Below are 21,432 nucleotides of genomic sequence, written 5' to 3'. Positions count from 1 at the left end.
GGAAGGTGGCTCAGTGGTAGAGTGCTTGCCTTGCATTCATGAGGCCCTGGGTTCGATTCCTCAGTACCACATAAGCAAAAAGAAAAAAGCTGGAAGTGGTGCTGTGGCTCAAGTGGTAGAGCGCTAGCCTTGAGCTGAAGAGCTGAGGGACAGCGCCCAGGCCCAGAGTTCAGACCCCACAACCGGACCCCCCCCCCCAAAAAAGGAAAAGGTAGTAGCCTGAGTTGTAGGCCCACCCCAGGCAAAAATGAGATCCACTGGGCACCAGTAGCTCACTCATATAATCCTAGCTACTCAGGATGATGTATTGAGGATTGTGGTCTGAAGCCAGCCTGGCCAGCAATGTCCGTGACTCTTATCTCCAATTAACTACCAAAAAGCTGGAAATGCTGCTGTGGCTCAAAGTGGTAGAGCACTAGCCTTGAGCACAAAAGCTTAGGAATATTGCCCAGGCCCTGAGTTCAAGTCCCAGGACTGGCATGCACATATACAAACACATATATATACACACAAACAATTATTAAGACACAAAAACATGCTGGGGTCTGGGGATGTAGCTCATCAGTAGAGCTCTTGCCTACCATGTGCAGGGCCCTGGGTTCAATATTCAGCATCATATTTTTTTTAAAGCTGAGTTCTACACCTAGATAAAATATATCACCACCACCTTGAATGTCTCTGTGACATTTACAAAAATGGGTACTTAACTGGACATGTAAAGGTGGCTTTGCTTGTTTTTTTTTTTTTTTGGCGGGGGGGGGGGGGGGTCATGGGGCTCAGCCTCAGTGCCTGGGCTCTGTCCCTGAGCATTTTTGCTGAAGGCTAACATTCTGCCACTTGTGCCACAGTGCCACTTCCAGTTTTCTGGTGGTAACTTGGAGATAAGAAACATATGGCCATTTCTGTCCGGGCTGGTTTCAAATCATGATCCTCAGATCTCAGCCTCCTGAGTAACTAAGATTACAGGCATGAGACACTGGTGCCTGACTTCACATTAAGTAATCAATCCAAATAAGCAGAAAATGCACAGGTCAAAATCTCTGGTCACAACACAAGTTAACAAATGTATAAATAAAAATTAAAATCAACGAACATGCTACTAAGTACTTTAGAATTAAAACATTCTACTAAATGGTTGAGGGGGAATGTTTTGGTTAGGGAGGGGGCGAATGTAAACATAGTAACACAATCAAGAAAAATTATGAAAATAAGACAAGTACTCTTGCAAATCTGGAGGTTAATTCTTTTGATATTAGGTCTCTTATCCCATTATTATATAAAGTTGTTGTGGCCCAAAGAGAGCAGTTCGTGTGTGAGTGTGTGTGTGTGTGTGTGTGTGTGTGTGTGTGTGTGTGTGTACCAAACCTGGGGCTTGAACTCAGAGCCTAGGCACTGTTCCTGATCTCTTTTGCTCAAGGATAGTGCTTGAGCCACAGCTTCTGAGTTTTTGTTGGCTAATTGGTAAGAAACTCATGGACTTTCCTTCTAGGGCTGATTTTGAACTGTGATCTTCAGATCTCAGCCTTCTTCAATTGCTAGGATTACAGGTGTGAGCCAGCAGTACCTGGCCTCAGAACAGTTTATCGCTACTTCTCTTTCTGGGTCCTCTTTCTGTCCATTGCTTTTTTTTTTTTGTCAGTTGTGGGGCCTGAACTCTGGGCCTGGGCGCTGTCCCCTAGCTCTTCAGCTGTAGACCAGGGCTCTACCACTTGAGCCTCAGTCCCACTTCCAGCTTTTTCTGCTTATGCGGTGCTGAAGAATAGAACCCAGGGCCTCATGCATGCAAAGCAAGCACTCTACCACTGAGCCACCTTCCCAGTGCCTTTCTGTCCATTTCTTAAGTTCATTTCTCCTTCTCTTGACAATTAGAAGCTCTCAGCTGTCAGTTTAGAAAGTCCTGGAACAGGGGCTGGGAAGGTGGCTCAGTGGTAGAGTGCTTGCCTTGCATGCTTGAGGCCCTGGGTTCGATTCCTCAGCACCACATAAGCAAAAAGAAAAAAGAGCCGGGAGTGGCACTGTGGCTCAAGTGGTAGAGCGCTAGCCTTGAGCTGAAGAGCTGAAGGACAGCGCCCAGGGTTCAGAGTGGGGCCAGAGTTCAGGCCCCACGACTGGACCCCCCCCCCAAAAAAAAGAAAGTCCTGGAACAAACAAGGAATGGACTAGTGTAAGGCAAATGAAGTACCTTGGGTACAACAGTTAAGGAGACCCTACTCAATCTCAGAGTCTTGCAAATGTAGGTGTTAGCATCTGGCAATGAACACTTGCTTAAATATTTTGTCTTAGGTGCTCAATTATATCATTCTAGTCCTGGCCTTTTCAAATTGGTATAAACAGGAAAGACTGTCTCATCTAGCATAGGTGAGGGGCTAGCTCTGCTTCTTTATTGTTTTTAAGATTCTGCTCCCCTCTGTGCACTGGCACTGTATTAGCCAAGGGATCACACTTGATGAGGGCCTTCCTGTGGCATCACAACAGGGTAAAAGGTATCAAATGGCATGGGCTGAGGGGAAGCCTGACAACTCATATCTCTCTTCCTTTTCTTATAAAGTCCCTAGTCCCATCATAGGAAGACCCATCCTCATGACCTCATCTAACTCTACTGTTAGGGTTTGGATATGAAGTTTTCAAAAAAAAAAAAAAAAGCTCATCTATTGAAGACTTGATTCCCAATGGGTGTATCAACCCTTGGAGAGGTGATTAGATTATAAGGTTACTCACTTTAATCAATTGGTTAATCCACTGATGGATTAAGAATTTGGTGGCATTCTTGAGAAGTGGTTAAAAAACAAAACCAAAATCTTTTAGATGTAAGGCCTAGTTGAAGAAAGTAGGTAAACTCCAGGCATGTTCTTGAGGACTGCATTTGTCTTGGGCCCTACTTCCTTGCTACCATAAGGTAATCAGTTCTTATCCACAATACCATTTCAACCCTGATGTTCTACCTTAACACAGGCCCACAATAACAGGGCTAATAAACCATGGACGGAAAACTGTGAGCCAAAATTAATCTTTTCTCCTTTTCCTCAGGCTACTATGAAGTTGTTACAACAGTTCAGAACACATGGTACACATAATTCAAAGACAGACAAGGATCATCTATTTGAGGAGGGTGTACTCTCTCTCTCTCTTTTTTTTTTTTTTTTGCTAGTCCTGGTGCTTGAACTAAGGGCCTGGGCACTGTTCCTGAGCTTCTTTTTGCTCAAGGCTAGCACTCTACCACTTGAGCCACAGCACCACTTCCAGCCTTTTCTGTTATGTGGTACTGGGGAATCCAATCTGGGGCTTCGTGCATACCAAGCAAGCACTCTATCACCGAGCCACATTCCCAGCCTAATACTTTTTCTTTTGGTCAGTTGTGGGGTTTGAACTCTGGGCCTGGGCACTGTCCCTCAGCTCTTCAGCTCAAAACTAGCACTCTACCATTTGAGTCATAGTACCACTTCCTCATTCTTAATATGTTTTTTTCCAGTCGTGGGGCCTGAACTCTGAGCCTGGACGCTGTCCCTCAGCTCTTCAGCTCAAGGCTAGTGCTCTACCACTTGAGCCACAGCGCCACTTCCGGCTTTTTCTGCTTCTGTGGTGCTGAGGAATCGAACCCAGGACCTCATGCATGCAAGGCAAGCACTCTACCACAGAGCCACCTCCCCAGACCCCTCATTCTTAATATTAAGAAACCATATAGGCACAGTGGCTGAAGCCTGTAATCAATTCTAGCTACTTGAGAGATTGGGGAATCATGTCTGGAGGGAAGCCAAGGTAGAAAAAAAAGTTTACAAGACTCCATCTTGACCAGTGGTTGGGTGCAGTAGTTTATACCTGTCAGTCCAGCTATGGGGATGACACAATGACTGTATATGGTGGCACACACCTTTTATTTCTGTGATGCTAGGAAACATAAATAGGAGGATTGCAGTCCAGGGCATAAAGACCTTATCTCAAAAATGACTAATGCAAAAAAAAAAAAAAAAGACCGTTAAAAGGGGTCAGAAGTCTTCCTCTCATCTACCATTAGGATACTGGATCACATGCCTATCACATTTTATTCATGTCAAGAAAAATGACCACCATAATGTCTTATACCAATCAGATTTATACTTGTAACCTAAAAAAGGTAAATCTGCTTAATCACATGTGTGAGAGGTCCACACCTCAGCCAAATCAGGGCTTTTCCAACATTTATAAAGGAAAAGAGAAAGCTGGGCGCTGGTAGCTCACACCTGTTATCCTAGCTACCTAGGAACCTGAGATATGAAGATTGCAGTTCACAACCAGCCCAGGCAGAAAAGTCTCTGAGATCCTTCTCTCCAAAAACTACTCAGAAAAAGTCAAAAGTGGTGCTGTGGCTCAAGTGATAGAGCTCTAGCCTTGAGCAAAAGAAACAGCACCCAGGCCCTGAGTTCAAGCCCTCGGACCAGCACAGAAAAGGAAAAAGAAAGAAAAGAAGAAAGGAAGAGAAATTGGACAGACAACAAAGATGGCTGTCTCACTCTTCTTACATGACACGCTCCACCCAGGTAGCTCCTCATCTTCACAACTAAGTGTCCTGCTCTCTCCCAACTATATGATCTCTCACCATAAATCTCCACCTGAACCTGTCATCTTTTTATTCTTTTTATCTCTTACCCAAGAGCCCTCTATCATCCCAGTTCCCCATACCACAATATAGGCAATGTCATTCTATGTGTGTGTGTGTGTGTGTGTGTGTGTGTGTGTGTGTGTGTGTGTGTGTGTGTGTGTGTGTGTGTTTGCTAGACCTGGGGCTTGAACTCAGGGTTTGAGCACTGTCCCTGAGAATTTTTGCTCAAGGCTAGTGTGCTACCACTTGAGGCATAGCTCTACTTTCAGTATTTTGGTGGGTAACTGGAGATAAGAATCTCATAGACTTTCCTGCCCAGGCTGTATTTGAACCAAGGTTCTCAGATCTTAGCCTTTTGAGTAGCTAGGATAATAGGTGTGAGCCACCAGCATCTGGCTTCCACTAAGAGTCTTGTATGTTTTGTGCAAATAAGTGGGGAAGATCAGTGTAAATAGCTTAGATATTCTTATTTACCTGCTGATTGTTCATTGGATAATACAGGTTACACACACCATCTCAGACCACAGAGGGCGCAGAGAGCTCTTCTAGTGTGTGAACACTCCTGTTTTCCTGCTCCGCACATGGAGCCAAGGGAGGTTTGTTGTTTCCACAGAACAGAGACTATACCCTCATTGTAGCATTCAAAACCCTTGGTCTATCACACCACACACCACACATCCTGCTGCATGCTCTCTGTTTTGTTCTACATTTACTTCTTTTTTTTTGGGTCCGATCGTGGGGCCTGAACTCTGGGCCTGGGCACTGTTCCTCAGCTCTTCAACTCAAGGCTAGCACTCTACCACTTGAGCCACAGCGCCACTTCCGGCTTTTTTCTTTTTGCTTATGTGGTGCTGAGGAATCGAACCCAAGGCCTCAGGCATGCAAGGCAAGTGCTCTACCACTGAGCCACCTTCCCAGCCCTACATTTACTTCTGAACTGACCAACTAATCATATCCCAAGATGTGAGATTTAAAAAAATCATTCTGGGGCTGGGAAGGTGGCTCAGTGTTAGAGCGCTTGACTTGCATGCATGAGGCCCTGGGTTCGATTCCTCAGCACCACATAAGCAGGAAAAAAAAGCCAGAAGTGGCGCTGTGGCTCAAGTGGTAGAGCGCTAGCCTTGAGCTGAAGAGCAGAGGGATAGTGCCTAGGCCCAGAGTTCAGGCTCCATGACCGGACCCCCCCCCCCAAAAAAAAAAAAATCATGCTGAAGACTAACTGCTAGTGTACACATACGAGTTTGATTTCTAAGAGATTTGTTCTGTTTATATCTGCATTCAGCCAGCTGGGTGCTCATGCCTGTAATCCCAGTGACTCAGGAGGCTGAGATCTCAGGATTAGGTTCAAAGCCAGCCTGAGGAGGAACGTCTGTGAGACTCATTTCTAATTAGCCACCAGAAAACTGGAAGTGGTACTGTAGAACACTAGCTTTGAGAAAAAAAAGCTTAGGGACAGCACCTAGGCCTTGAGTTCAAGCCCTATGACTGACAAAAAAAAAAAAAGAATCTACTCAGCCAAATGGGCAGTACACACACACACACACACACACACACACCTCTGACATCTTGTTTTCTATCTACAGCAGGTCATAACCAAAGGTGGGAACATTTACTTCTGAATCTATCAAAGGAGATAGCCTGATTGATGCCTAGGAGCCACAAACTTGAGATTTCAATGACTGTGGAGTCACAAGGACAATTGCCTTTGTCTCAGCCTCTCCAGCCCTGGGCTGGGCAAACAAAAGGCAGCAGTCAGTATAGTTATCTTGCCAATAACCATGACTTCACTCCTAACAACTACCATTGCTTACTGACTTCACTCTAACCACTATTATGGGCCTACTGCCTATTCTCAGGAATGTTCGCTTTAAGCGGGCGCTGGTGGCTCACGCCTGTAATCCTACCTACTCAGGAGGCTGAGATCTGAGGATCGCAGTTCAAAGCCAGCCCGGGCAAGAAAGACCGTGAGACTCCTATCTCCAATAAACCACCAGAAAACAGGAAGTGGCACTGTAGCTCAAGTGGTAGAGCGCTCGCCTTGAGCTGAAGAGCTGAGGGACAGCGCCCAGGCCCAGAGTTCAAGCCCCACGACCGACAAAAAAAAAAAAAAAAGCTTCACCTGTGGCTGCAGGGACTCTATGAGGAGAACTCCAGATTCCAAACTGAAGGCCTGGACACTGTTCCCTTAGCTTTTTTGCTCAAGGCTGGCACTCTACCACTGCTCCACTTATGGCTTTTTGGTGATTAATTGGAGATAAAAGTCTCATAAATTTTCCTTTCCATGCTGGCTTCAAATCGTCATCTTCAGCCTTCTGATTAGCTAGCTGAGCCACTGACATCTGGTCTGAGTGGCTTTTTAATTAAAATTTTTATTGTGTTGTAAAGGTGATATACACAGGGATTTCATTTCTTTTGGGGCAATGTCACCCCGTTTTGGTTTTTTCCTAGTTTCCCCCTCCCATCCCTACACACAGTTATATAGTTCATTTTCAACATACTGTAATTTTTTCTTTTTTAACATTTTTTTTGAGACAGGGTCTTGCTATGGAGCCCAGTTGGACTTTGAACTCACAATCCTTTCACCTCCCACCTCCCAAGTGCTGGGATTACAGGTATTTGCCAACTACATCTGGCACCATTTTATGCTTTATGGAGGTATAATTCACAAACAGTGATCTGTACTTATGTGGACAATCTAATAAATTTGAACACATATGTCACAAATATCTAAATCAAGAGGTAGAGTGTCTCCATCTCCTCCAAGAAAGTCTGCAGATTAGTTGTGCTAGATCTTAGGCTTTGTCCCATCTCAGATGTATCTACAGGTGTATCTATACATGGAATCCTTACAATTCCTTTCCAAGACTTTTCAGCATCTCTAGTTTGGCATTCTCTGAATCTGAGCAGCTTCCAGGAAAAATCCAAGCTTCAGACATATAGATCCCAAAACTAGGTTGCAAGGAATGTAGTGTAGGAGCCACAGCAAAGCAGAGGGCAATAAGCTGTCCCTTCAGCACTAGCTGTTCCCTCAATTTGCTGTTCCCTTTGCCCAGAATGTTGTTCCAATTCCCTTTTTAAGCAATGAGATGCTGCCTTCAACTCACGTATGACTGAATACTCACCCATGGCCCAGATCCTTGCTCTTCTTAGGATCTGTCAGTTTCTTGTGTAAACCATCGCAGGTCTTATCCACCAAATTCAATGTAAATGGACATTTGTTATGTTTGTGAATAGATGAGATGCTGTTGCCAGTTCTACTTCACTTGTGACTCACAGCACCCCTACCCCAGCTCTAGGCTTCTTGGTTTTTCCTCAGGGAGTTTGTCAACCTCCCTCTGATCCCTAGATTCCCTGGTCTGAGAATCCCCTTTTATTCTTGGTTAACAAAGGGAGCTCTGAAAAAAAATTATTAAACCATTCCTCAGTAAAGATCTGTTAGCAGCTTGAAACATAGCTGGTTGTGATTGTTTATAATCCTAGCTACTTGAGAGGCTGAGATCTGGAGGACTGTGATTCAAGGCCCGGCTAGGCAAAGACATTTTGAGGTCCTCATCTCAACAGGTAAAAGAACTGTTCTGTGCATGATGGCACACATCTGTCATCCAGCTTCTTGGGAAGTATAAATAGGAGACTTCAGTCTAGGCCCACCTGAGCCTTATTTAAGGAAAAATAAGGAAAATAAAAAGAGCTGGAGGTGTGGCTTAATCTGTAAAGTATCTGCTATCAAGTGCAAAATCCTGAGTCCTTAATGCTACTCACCCCAAAAGCCCCAACTACTGACATGAGCCCTTTGGTCTGTTCCATGCCTCCTTCTAGCCGCCCTGTGCCATTGTCTCTTAGTTCTCAAGCCCCCAGGTTCCATGGCCTCCCTCTTTCAGATCAGATCTGGTCAAGCAACCAAGCCTCCTAAGTTCTTGCTTGGTTCTCTCTGCTCCCTGCTTACTCCTTAACGCCTAATGATACCGCTCAAACCCAAGAAGGGTCTTCTTTCTGTGTGATCTAAATGGGGCTCAGCAAACATTTGTGAATGAGAATCCATTTTATTTTTTGAAATTTACATATATACATACGAAACACACAAACATATGTGTATATATACACACATGTATATATTTGAAACATTAAGTATTTTTCTTTGTATACTTGGATACACTTTATTTGAAAAACGTATCTTTAAAACTTGCTGCACACTGATGGCTCGTACCTGTAATCCTAGCTACTCAGAAGGCTTAGTTCTGAGAACTGCAATTCGAAGCCAGCCCGGGCAGGAAAGTCCATGCCACTCTTATCTCCAAATAACGCCCCCCCCCAAAAAAAAAGCTGGAAGTGGAGCAGTGGCTCAAGTAGTAGAGCGCTAGCTTTGAGCACAACTGTGCCCAGGTCCTGAGTTCAAGACCCGGGACTAGCACAAACAAACAAACAAACTCCCTCTCGATAGTCTCCTGGCTTCATCACTCTGCGCGTGCGCGTCTTGAGGTCGCGCTGAACTACATTTCCCAGGAAGCCTTGCGACCGCAGTACAACTTCCGGCCAAAGATGGCGACTTCCTAGAGCAACTCTGACTGCGGGTCTGTTACCAGAGTTTCTTGGCTTCCACGTTCCCTGCTCCGTCCTGCCACTCGGAAGCTATGGAAGTGGCAGAGCCCAGCATTCATACCGAAGAGGAGGAGGAAGAGGGAGAGGAGGAAGAGCAATCCGCCGAGCCACGCCCCCGAACGCGCTCCAACCCTGAGGGCGCCGAGGACCGGGGACTCGGGGCGCAGGCCAGTGTCGGCAGCCGCAGTGAGGGTGAAGGTGAGGCGGCCAGTGCTGAGGATGGGACCCCCAGTCCAGCGGGAGCGGGCCCCAAGCCCTGGGCTGTACCCCCGCCAGCCCCCGAGGTCCAAATTCGTACACCAAGGGTCAACTGTCCAGAAAAGGTGATCATCTGCCTGGACCTATCTGAGGAAATGTCGCTACCGAAGCTGGAGTCATTCAACGGCTCCAAGACCAATGCCCTCAATGTCTCTCAGAAAATGATAGAGATGTTCGTGCGCACCAAACATAAGATCGATAAGAGCCACGAGTTTGCGCTGGTCGTGGTGAACGACGACTCGGCCTGGCTGTCCGGCCTGACCTCTGACCCCCGCGAGCTCTGCAGCTGCCTCTACGACCTGGAGACGGCGTCTTGCTCCACATTCAATCTCGAAGGCCTCCTCAGCCTCATCCAGCAGAAGACCGAGCTGCCTGTCACCGAGAATGTGCAGACCATTCCGCCTCCTTATGTGGTCCGCACCATCCTTGTCTACAGCCGCCCGCCCTGCCAGCCTCAATTCGCCCTGACGGAGCCCATGAAGAAAATGTTCCAGTGCCCATATTTCTTCTTCGACGTTGTATACATCCACAACGGCACCGACGAGAGGGAGGAGGAGATGAGTTGGAAGGACATGTTCGCCTTCATGGGCAGCCTGGATACCAAGGGTACCAGCTATAAATACGAAGTACCTCTAGCTGGGCCGGCCCTGGAGTTGCACAACTGCATGGCGAAGCTGTTAGCTCATCCTCTTCAGCGACCCTGCCAGAGCCACGCCTCTTACAGCTTGCTGGAGGAGGATGAGGAAACTACTGGCGAGGGCGAGGCCACTGTCTGAACCTTCCGAGTTCATCCTTGTACTTTTACCCTGGTTCTTAAGTCCCTCTTCTTAAATTGAACTTATGGGTATCCTCTTTAGATGTTCCACAAGGCCCTCAGAGTGCTTGGGGTTAGGGGAGGTCCTGGAATGAAACCCAGGATTCCAGGAGGCCTCCACGGGCTCCTGGCACCCATCCCTCATTTTTTCCCAGGCCACACTCACTCCAAGTTTGTCAGTTATAGTTCTTGTTCTCCCTGTGTGTTTTTTGTCATAAAACTATCTCTTGAGTATCTCAAAAAATTAAAAATTTGAAAAAAAACAAGGCTAAGAGTATGTGCTTTTGTCATTTAACATCATTTATTTTAAATTTTTGCCTATTTTTCCAAAATTTCAAAACGTTTCTAATTATGTAGATTTCCTACATAATTTATTTTTTTCTATTAAAATTTTCTGAAATTATTCAGGGACAGCATTTTCAAACACTTGAATGAGATTTGGTGGACATTTAGGCCATATTGTGTTTTTGGTTACTACATCAGTGCCTGATGGTCTCTGGTCATGTGTTGTCAGGTCAGATTATCTTTTTTTTTTCCGGGTCCGGTTGTAGGGCCTGAACTCTGGACCTGGGCTCTGTCTCTCAGCTCTTCAGCTCAAGGCTAGCACTCTAGCACTTGAGCCAAAGCACGACTTCTAGCTTTTTTCTTTTTGCTTACGTGGTGCTGAGGAATCGAACCAGGGCCTCAGGCATGCAAGGCAAGCGCTCTACCACTGAGCCAACTTCCCAGCCCCATGGTCAGATTATCTTGGTGTTTGCCTGTTGTCCCAGGTCAATCATTAATAATGCCTTGCTCACTCTACTAGCTGTCATAACTTGGACAATAAATTATGTAGACCTCCTTTAAGAGTATTTGGAGGAACAGAAAGAAGAAGCTAAATGGGCAGGGTCAGGGGAGGTGGGTAGAGGCAGTTCCTAGGTTTTTTTGTTGAGTACTTGGGTAGTGGGTGGTGACACCAGTCTTTAGGATGAAGTGAATTTTGGATATAAAGAGTCAGCAGGACATTGTCTAGGATGCAGTAGGAAATGAGTCCCCACCCACTGGAAGTCATTGGTACGGGTTACGTTAGGCAGTTAGCTTAAAGCAAGAAGTCATTTCAGGTGTTTCAGTGACACGTTAGGGCATCAGCAGATTGGGAGCAAAGGGAGGAAGATTGCCGGGCGCTGGTGGCTCACGCCTGTAATCCTAGCTACTAAGGAGGCTAAGATCTGAGGATCGCGGTTCAAAGCCAGCCCGGGCAGGAGAGACCGTGAGACTCCTATCTCCAATAAACCATCAGAAAACCGGAAGTGGCGCTGTAGCTCAAGTGGTAGAGCGCTCACCTTGAGCTGAAGAGCTGAGGGACAGCGCCCAGGCCGAGTTCAAGCCCCACGAGAGACAAAAAAAAAAAAAAAAAGGGAGGAAGATTGTAATTTCTATGAATTTATCTTGATCTTGTCCCTACACATTACAATAATTCTCAGATGCTCAACATTAAAATGTAGTGTCCAAATTTATGCCTTGGTCAAACAAAAAGACACTTGTTAGAAGACACTGTAACAAATGGAAATGTACTCATTACCTGAGTTATGTAATCCCTCTGTACATCTTTATAATAACAAGTAAATGATTAAAAAGTATATTGAGAGGGAAATTAAAAAATAAACTACCACTACAGGTACAATAGAAAATCAAAGGCACATGTTGACCTTTTAGTCAGAATTCTGACTTGATAGGATGTATCTTTTCTTTCTTGTAGGCCTCTGTTTTGGTACTTCTGCATCTTACTGGCAGATAGCAACCTTAGGTGCAATACCTAATGTTTGGTCTGTGGAATACATCCTAGAACTTCAGAGATGGAGTAAAAAAATAGCCACCACTTCCACATGTAATTCAGTCCTCACCCTAACCCTACAAAGGGACTGTCACCATCCTCACAGATGAGAAAATACAGGTGAAGATCACCTCCCAGGTGAAGGTCCCAAGTGCAGTTTGAACCAGGCCTTTGCTTTCTGTCCCCCTGCCTGCCACACAGCCTACTGCCAAGTGGAAGCTGTGCTGTCTTGGTAGGACTCTGCATACTGATCTGGTGAGTCGCACAATTCATCCAGCACAAGTACATTCAATATAGACTCTTTGTTCTAGGCTAAAGACAGAGATGAACATATCCCCAGCCTGAAGAGACTATATAGTCCAATAGCTGATAGCTACATAAAAACTACAAAACTGCATAGCTCTACTGTTCAGTTGGGAAAAAGAATCCCTTAGGATGAGAGAGATTTCTATAACTCCTTCCCCTTCCCTCCCCTCCCCCACCTTTTTTTTTTTTTTTTGCAGTACTAGGATTGAACTTTCGCTAAGCAAACTGTCAGCCACTTGACTTACCCTTTTGCTTTTAGTTTGTGTATGTGCGCATGTGCACATACACACATCTTGGTTCTGTGTGCTGTTCCTAAGGCTTTTCACTCAAGGATAGAATTCTACCAGTTGATCCACAGCTCCATTTCTGGCTTTTTGATGGTTAATTGATGAATCTCACAGACTTTCCTGCCCAGGCTGGCTTCAAACTGTCTCTTGTGTAGCTAGTATTACAGTCACGAACCACTGATGCCCAGTTCTTTGTTTCTGATATAGTCTTGGTACTTTTGTCTGAGCTAGCATTAGAATGAAGTCATTCCTACTGCCATCTTGTAAGAAGTTGGGATTAAGGGCTGGGAAGGTGGCTTAGTGGTAGAGTGCTTGCCTAGCATTCGTGAAGCCCTGGGTTTGATTCCTCAGTACCACATACACAGAAAAAGCCAGAAGTAGTCTTGAACAAAAGAAGTTCAGGGACAGTGCCCAGGTCCTGAGTTCAAGCCCCTGGACTGGCAAAAAAAAAAAAAAAAAAAAAAGCTAGGATTACAGAAATCTGCATGTGGCCCTCCATCGTGTTTTTTTTTGTTTTTGTTTTTTGTTTGTTTGTTTGTTTTGGTAGGTCGTGGGGCCTGAACTCTAGGCCTGGGCGCTGTCCCTCAGCTCTGCAGCTCAAGGCCAGCACTCTACCACTCGAGCCACAGCACCACTTCCGGCATTTTCTGCTTATGTGCTGAGGACCTCATGCATGCAAAGCAAGCACTCTACCACTAAGCCACCTTCCCAGCTCCTCCATGTGATTTTTTAAGAGGTAAGAACAGAACTAGAAATAACTCCATTCCTAGTATTAAACAAAAGCCACTCAGTGGTCAATGCACATAAGATGCTCAGCCTCTTCTATGATTTCAGTGTTGGTAAGTCCTCATCAAAAGTCAAATTGAGGCTAATTCCCCAATAGAATACTGAGTTGAAAGGGGCCTTTGGGATAGATAATTAGTTTAGGGGGCTCCACTATTGGGGCTGATGAATGTGAAGTATCAGAGAATGGGTTAGATATGGCATGACTGGATTAATTACTGTAAGACTAGGTTTGTTATAATGTGAGCCCACAGCCCTCTCCCTCTGCTGCTGCTTTGCCATGTTGTGATTGTGGTTAGGGACTGTTGCCAGATGTAACACCACTCTCTTGAACCTCCAGAATTTGAAGCCAAATGCATCTCCTTTCCTTATAATGTATCTAGCATCAAGATTAGCAACACACAAAACAGACACAGATAACATCTCAGGGAATCAAGGAAACAGAAATTGAAAAAAGATGCCATTTTACTCTCACTTCATTGTCCAGATGTACAAGTCTGATGGTTTCCATGGGGGAAAGGATGGACAACAGTGCAGTACACACTGACGTCAGTCTTCCCCTTACATGATCTCCTATACCAGCCTCTGCATGACTTCAGAGCCAGCCATTATACCCAGAACACAGTATTACTAGAGAAATTCATCTAATAATTCATTGTCTAGATAATGTTTGATAATATTTTGAGGTAATATCAGGTGATACTAGATTGCACATTTGTGTGTGTGTGTGTTGCCAGTTCTAGGGCTTGAATTCAGGACCTGTGCCCTGTCTCTTAGCTTTTTGACTCAAAGCTGGCACTCTACCATTTGAGCCATAGCTCCACTTCTGGTTTTTTGCTGGCTAATTGGAGTTAAGCGTGTCAAGGATTTGCCTGCCTAGGGTTGACTTCAAACTGCAATTCTCAGATCTCAGCCTTCTGAGTAGGTAGAATTATAGCCACGAGGACCCACTTGTGTGGTATTTTTTTTTGGTCCGGTCGTGGGGCCTGAACTCTGGGCCTGAGCGCTGTCCCTCAGCTCTTCAGCTCTACCACTTGAGCCACAGCGCCACTTCCGGCTTTTTTCTTTTTGCTTATGTGGTGCTGAGGAATTGAACCCAGGGCCTCAGGCATGCAAGGCAAGCGCTCTACCACTGAGCCACCTTCCCAGCCCCATGAGACACCTTTTTTTTTTTTGGGTCCGGTCGTGGGGCCTGAACTCTGGGCCTGGGCGCTGTCCCTCAGCTCTTCAGCTCAAGGCTAGTGCTCTACCACTTGAGCCACAGCGCCACTTCCGGCTTTTTTCTTTTTGCTTATGTGGTGCTGAGGAATCGAACCCAGAGCCTCGAGCATGCAAGGCAAGCACTCTACCACTGAGTCACCTTCCCAGCCCAAGACTCTTTTTTTGGTATATATTTTTTATTGTAAAGATACTGTACAGAGGGGTTACAGTTACATGAGTAAGGTAATGAGTATGTTTCCTATTGAGCATTGTTACCTCCTTTGTTTTTCCCCTACCATCCCTTCCCTCCCCACCTCCCCAACTCCTCCCTCCCCTCAAGCTCCTCCCTGCCCTCCATGAGACTCTTATCTGGAATTAACCACCCGGGAACTGGACGTGGAGCTGTGCTGCTAGCCTCGAGTGAAAAAGCCCAGGGACAGTGCCCAGGCCCTGAGTTCAAGTCCCATCACTAACCAAAAAAAAAAAAAAGTGATCCAAGAAGGGGTCTACCTGGATGGGTTGTAGGGCCATTCTGCAGTAGTGGAGCTGGTATCTTCTCAGGACCTTCTACTGGGGTGGAACAGTCCTTATAGCTGGCACTCTAGAGTGCTGGGCCTACTCTTTGGCCTTTAGTCACCTAAACTCCAGGACTTGAAGTTTGACCCCAGGACCTAAGTTGGCTTTGTATGCCAAGGATTCTAGTTGAAGCCCTCTCCTTGGCCTTCCTTGAATGGTTCAGACCGGCAAAGAGACGCTGAAGGGGTAAGCATGGCTAGAAGGGGGCAGCCAGATGTGGGTGGCGCACTCTGAGGGCAGCTATAGTGGTGGGTAGGCATCAATCAGACTTCCTAGTGGGAATTATTGCCTCTCTCTTCCCTGGCTCTGCCCCACCCCAGCCTTAGCCTGGGGAACTTGGCTGTTGTTTGGTTTCTCAAGGCTGAAGCTCCAATTTGGTGGGCATGATGCCAGTTCTGACTACCCTAGTACACTTTGTGGTCTCAGCTCTCTGTGCTGGACTTAGCTTGACCCCCTTTTGGCAGAGAACATAACACATGTCCCTCTCCCTCCCCCATGAGGATGGGGTGGCTAGTGACATGGGTGAACCCCCTCTAGCTATTGGGCAGCTTGAGCCCCTCTCTGTGGCCCTGAGTGAGAATCAGGCTCCATGAAAGTTGGGGGGAAGGGAAGAGCTCATCACCATCTGGAGATTCAGTTGCATGAGACAAGTCATTAGGTAACAATACAACAGCATATACTTAAAGGAGAATCTGCCAGGAGCTTCAGAGGAGCTGAGTGGGTGGGGGGAGGAGGAGGACAGATGGAAGTGTGGGTGGCAGGGAGTGGGGGAAGCGTGGTAGCAGGCTCTGACTACAACTTGCATCTCAGCAGATCTCCTGAGCTCATTTCTTCACTTCCCCTAGGATGGCCTCTCTGAGACAGATGGAGATAGAGCTGCCTTCCTCACGGCATGGACTGCAGGGTTGGAGGTTTCAGCTGTGGGTAGCAGGCATTGTCTAGAATAGAAGGGGCTTAGGAGAGATGAGGTAGAAGGGGAGAGAGGCCACCCATAGGCAAAGAAGAGCAGGGCAAGGTTTATAGTGTGGTACAGCACTAGGGAGTGGGAAAGGCACAAGAGGCCTCGGTGAACTGGCTCAGAGGAGCTGGTCTCCTTAAATCTGAAGGCACACTTTCTTTCTTACCTCTCTTTCTTCCCTCCCTCCCTCCCTCCCTCCCTCCCCTCTCTCTTTCCTTTTTTTTTTTTTTGTCAGTTGTGGGGCCTGAACCTGGGCCTGGGCACTGTCCCTCAGCTCTTCAGTTCAAGGCTAGTGCTCTACCACTTGAGCCACAGTGCCACTTCTGGCTTTTTCTGCTTATATGGTGCTGAGGAATTGAACCCAGGGTGTCAAACATGCAAGGCAAGCACTCTACCACTGAGCCACCTTCTCAGCCCAAGGCACACATTTTTGCCCCCATTTTCTGGGGAGCATCTCAGAACAGTTTTTTGGAGCTGTGTTGCATGAAGGCTTCTTTGCTATTTTCCATGTCCTTTGAGGCTTGAGCATGGCCAGAGACACAAGAAGAGGTCTCCCTGCAGGCTGTTGACTCCTGCTTTGCTTTCTCTTGCCCTTGCTTGAGAAAGGGACCATATATCAGCTGGAGTTAGAGGCCTGAAAAGTGCCACTTGGCAAGGCTTAGTCCCTGGTGGACTGGGAGGGACATTGGATCTCCATGATTAGGCCAAACTCCATCTTGCCTTAATGGGAACATGGTTGCTGGTTTTGTGTGCTGCTTCAGCATCCCTTATTGAATTGCTGAAAACAGAATGGCTGAAGGTTGGCCAATGTCTTTGAAAGGATTGGATGATCATCTCATGACTGGCTTCTCAGTCATTTGGACTTGAAACGATAGGACTGACCCCTGAAGTGTCTTGAACATCAGGCATACTAAGGGCCATAGCCTCACGACTGTACATGTGTGTAACTGCACTAGTTTTTCATGAGATCAAGCCCTCCTGGGCACCCAGGCTATTGCAGCCCATGTTGCTGCTGTCTGACCTTGAGGTGGGTGAGGTTAGAGGGCTGGAGGTCACTGTTGGAGGTTACAGATCTGGAACAAAATGTGGTAGGTGGGTAGGCTGTCCAAGGTTTTCCTTAAAGAATATCAATTGTGATGGTCTAAGGCAAGTGTCCAATACTTGTCCAGGCAGCCTCAAGGGGATAGTCCCTCTGGCCACGAAGAAACCTGACGGCCCAGATCTTTTCGCCAGGAATGGTGAGCCTTGCCTTCTATCGAAGTCCTGCCTTCCATCTGAAGCCATCTCAAGAAAAGGTTGCCCACCTCCATATCCCTGGCCTGGTCCCCACCAGACTCTGTGAAGCTACCTGGCTGCCCTGACAATTTCAATCACCAACAGTGAAATACTATTACCCTCACTTTGGGACCTTTTCTCTCCTAAGTCCTGTAGCAAACTGAGCTTCCCCTGTGTGCTGAGTCTGCCTCCAGTGCTTTTGCCCTTGTCCAATACAAGAAGCACCTGTTTCCGCAGGCTGCTCATCCTGGGCATAATAGTGAGCACATCCTTGCATGTAGCAGGGTAGAGCACCAGGCAGGAGACCGGAATGGGAATGGAAGGAATACTTAGTGCTTTGATTTTAATGTGTTCAGGTTTACATCCACAATATGGGCCCACATCTGGCTATAAGCTAGGAGGGGGTTTTATTTAGTGTTAAGATGCCTGGACTCTATAATAGTTTCCTAAAATGAGGACTACAGATATTCCTGTGGTCTCTTCTATGTCATGCTACATCACCCTTCTCCTAGCACCCTCCTACTGCTTTTAGGTTCAGGGATTTGGAGTGAAGGCCAGGCCCAGCTGGCAGGCAAGCACTCAACAAGATTTGCAGATGGTCTCCTAATACCTCAGCAGTTGGACATCCAAGAGAGTTGATGCAAAAGAATAAAGGACCCAGATGAGACTCAGAAATTGGTTTATTGATACTGAAGTAACAGTGGGTTCTGGGAGACCACCCCAGCGGCCCCTCCACCTTAGGGCTTGTCCCTAAGCCCAGGGGAGCTGTTCCTTGTGTCTTGGAACATGGCTCCCAGGAAGCCCACTGAGGCATGCACAGACAAGCCCTTGGCAAGGCCCACACGGCATGTGAATGGCAAAGCTTGGCACATTTGGCAAAGCTGTGGAGCTTTAGTGAAAGCACAGGACTCCAGGGACAGCCCCTTTGGGCTATGGAGGCAGGATCAAACCAGAAACACAGCTTATTTTACGGACAGACCTGGCTTCCAAGTAGCTTGAGTAGAGCTGTCCTCACAGCTCTGGGAATACTGCTGAGGTAGCCAGGGTGTCCAAACCCAAAGTCACCATGGCAGAAAGGAGGCATGTACTGGGGAAGCATGCTGGCCCCCAAGAGGGCAGGAAACCAGTCAATGGCAAGGGGCTTGTCCAAGGCTAACTCCAGACCTTGGAGAACCTGTGCTTCTCCTATGGGGCCTGAGACTTAATGGCTACATTGCCCATTAAAACACACGCATTTCCTATCCTGGATTCTGACTAAAATACTAGATCCCCTTCCCCCTTCCTTGCAAGCTTCAGCTGGGAATCAGCTGTACCTGTGAAAGCAGGGTCTGAGCCATTCCAGCTTTTGTACTCCATATAAGGTGCTGGCATCTGCAACTTGATTCTTTTCCAACCCACTTAATTTTAAGAATAGACACTAATAATACTTAATCACCCCTCCCTGCTAGCAGTGGGGGGAAGGGACCTCTCCACAGGCTGTGCCAGGCTCACCTCGAGTAGCCCCCGTACCTCCAAAACTCCAGGTTAGAGCCTCTGCAAACTGCCATGTAACATCTTGTGCCAGACAAAAGGGAAACTGAGGCCCTACAGAGGTGTAATGATTTGCTCAGCTCATGCAATGAGCTTGTGGCAGAGCTGAGACCAGTGGTCCTGGCTAGGGACCCTCCTAGGACCACAGCCTGAAGAGGAGGTGGCTCAGGAATCTTGGAAGCTGGAGGTTCTTGGTGACTTGGCACAGCCTGGCTAAGATGAAAGGCCCTCCTCTGTGTCCAGAAGCTAGGACAAAACTAGTTCTCAACAGAGAGAGTACAGATTTCCTTAGCCACAGACCTCTAAAAGGACTGGTTTAGCCCTATCCCGAAGCAACCCTACTCAGGAGTCTGGGGAGGCATTCAGAGCCTTCTATTAGGGGAATTATACCCCAAACAGTATGATCCAGATCTCCTATCTCCATGAAGTGAAACTCTATTTCCAACAGCAATGTACAGAGTAAGATTAGCAGAGCAAAGAATAAAAAAAGCCACCACCACCACAACAACAAAAAACGCCACCCAAAACATCAGAAGCCAATACTTCTCTGTCAAGGTCATTGTCATGGGCAGGGTGGAGCCATAATGAAGAGTGGAGCCACATTTCTGTGTCTTGCCCAACCCTGTGCCAGATGGCATCCTAACAGGCAGCAGGGCCTTCAGATAGGCTAAAACACCTGGTTGTTGGTGGTGGCCAATCATTCTCTGGATAAATGTCATTTTTTTTGTGCCCCCCACCCAATTTGTGGGGCTTGAACTCAACCTAGGAGCTGTCCTGGAAATTTTTTGCTCTACCACTTCTAGTCCCAGCCCCAGTCCTGATTTTCTGGTGGTTAACTGGACTTTTCTGTCCAGGCTGGCCTTTGAGTCATGATCCTCAGATCTCAGCCTCCTGAGTAGCTAGGATTACAGGTGTGAGCCGCCAGTGCCTGGCTATGAATGTGTTTTAAGATGCTATCAGGAGACCCTGAGGAGGGCATTGACTGTGAGACCTAAACTTCATCTCTACAGGGAAAGAGTTGGTATGCCTCAACTCCTTGGAATCTAGTGGTCTGCCTACCAAGGATGGCTCCCTCCCTTCCTGCTGGACAGTGGACTTGCCTCAGGATGGGAAAACTTGTGTACTTGTTCCATTTGTGAGCTGAGAAAAAAGCCCAGACATTTGGCATACAGCTCTGCAGGGCTTCCTGGGGCTCCCACTGTCTGCAGATGGCTGCTTGATCATCTACATGGGGAACTCAGCTTCTCCCCCTTCTCCAAACCTCTAATAAGGCACCCATTGATCTCTGGCCCTGCTAGCCTCCTCCTCAATGCCTGGCTTCCTTGCTTATCCTTCTAACTATTCACAGATTGTATGTGTTCCTTGAGGCCTTTAAGTATTTCCAGTGTCTTTTTTTTTTTTTGGTCAGTCGTGGGGCTTGAACTCTAGGCCTGGGTGCTGTCCCTGAGCTCTTTAGCTCAAGGCAAACGCTATACCACTTGAGCCACAGTGCCACTTCCAGTTTTCTGGTGATTAACTGGAAATAATAGTCTCACAGACTTTCCTGCCCAGGCTGGCTTTGAACCACAATCCTCAGATCTTAGCCTCCTGAGTAGCTAGGATAACGGATGGGAGCCACCAGTGTCCAGCTTTCCAGTGTCTTTTAAGGCTGGTCAGGCTACAGGGCAGAGCCCAGCGGGGAAGGACACGAGCCACAGACCTACATAAGGGTCTGTGCTGACAATGTCAGACTGCCACTGGAGACACTGCTGCCTTTGAGCTTGCCAGAACCTCTTAAACATTTTCCCAAATGAAATCAATGAAATTACACAGACTTTCTGGAACATCCCAATCAAATAGTAATGGTTTCAATGCCTAGCACCTGGCTAGACTTGCCTGGAAAACACCCAGAGCCTTGAAATCTGGGCCCAGACCCTAGCTTATCACAGCTATGGCTCCTGCTAAACACTGTAGAGAGACTCCTGGGGGTGCACAGCATCACACACAAAACAAAAACAAAAAAGAAAACTTCTAGAAAGGTTTCTAGCCCAAGTCATGTCTTCCTAACACAACAAATGCTGCTTTTGTGAGAACTTCAACAGGTCTGTCAGAATCTATGGCGGGCCAGTGGTTTTCCTCTCTCCCAAAGCAGTTTAAGGCACTTAAGTGGCTTATTAACACCACCTGGTAAAGTTTCTGCTTCAATCCTGATTTATGAAAAAAAATCAGTAATACTGCAAAAAATGTTTCCACAAGAAAGTAAAAAAAAAAAAAGGTAAATATTTAAGTTTTCTAAGGAATAGAATAAATGCTAAGCTCTGCTTAAATTATATGACACCATAGGTCATCTTGGCACTGAAAAAACAAACAAACAAAAAACAGATAGAACCTGAAATACTGCTTCTGAATTAAGACTTTTCCCTGGAATAAATTCAAAGACACAAACAAAAGACACATGCAGGTGTCACTGTGAGCTCAGAG

General features: G+C 46.7%; 1 protein-coding gene and 1 long non-coding RNA gene across 2 annotated transcripts; both read left to right on the top strand.

The window, feature by feature from the left end:
- Nucleotides 1-587: 587 nt before the first annotated feature.
- Nucleotides 588-19,688, top strand: LOC122095943. The gene is made up of 5 exons (XR_006145228.1): nt 588-598; nt 7,737-7,742; nt 15,081-15,087; nt 17,724-17,727; nt 19,619-19,688. It is a non-coding gene; the product is annotated as an uncharacterized LOC122095943 (long non-coding RNA).
- Babam1 (BRISC and BRCA1 A complex member 1) lies at nt 9,044-10,504 on the top strand. The gene has a single exon (XM_042666277.1). It carries the CDS (start codon nt 9,205-9,207, stop codon nt 10,204-10,206), a length of 1,002 nt encoding a protein of 333 aa, XP_042522211.1. The 5' UTR covers nt 9,044-9,204; the 3' UTR covers nt 10,207-10,504.
- Nucleotides 19,689-21,432: the final 1,744 nt, after the last annotated feature.

Source organism: Dipodomys spectabilis, unplaced genomic scaffold (assembly GCF_019054845.1).
Source record: "Dipodomys spectabilis isolate Male_0828 unplaced genomic scaffold, ASM1905484v1 ptg000363l, whole genome shotgun sequence".
NCBI classification, from domain to species: Eukaryota; Metazoa; Chordata; class Mammalia; order Rodentia; family Heteromyidae; genus Dipodomys; species Dipodomys spectabilis.
Note: the sequence above shows the minus strand (reverse complement) of the source record. Positions and strands in the feature narration are given on the sequence as shown.

Excerpts from the sequence above, each read along its gene's own strand:
- Babam1 (XM_042666277.1), top strand. The coding sequence starts at position 9,205 with ATGGAAGTGGCAGAGCCCAGCATTCATACCGAAGAGGAGGAGGAAGAG.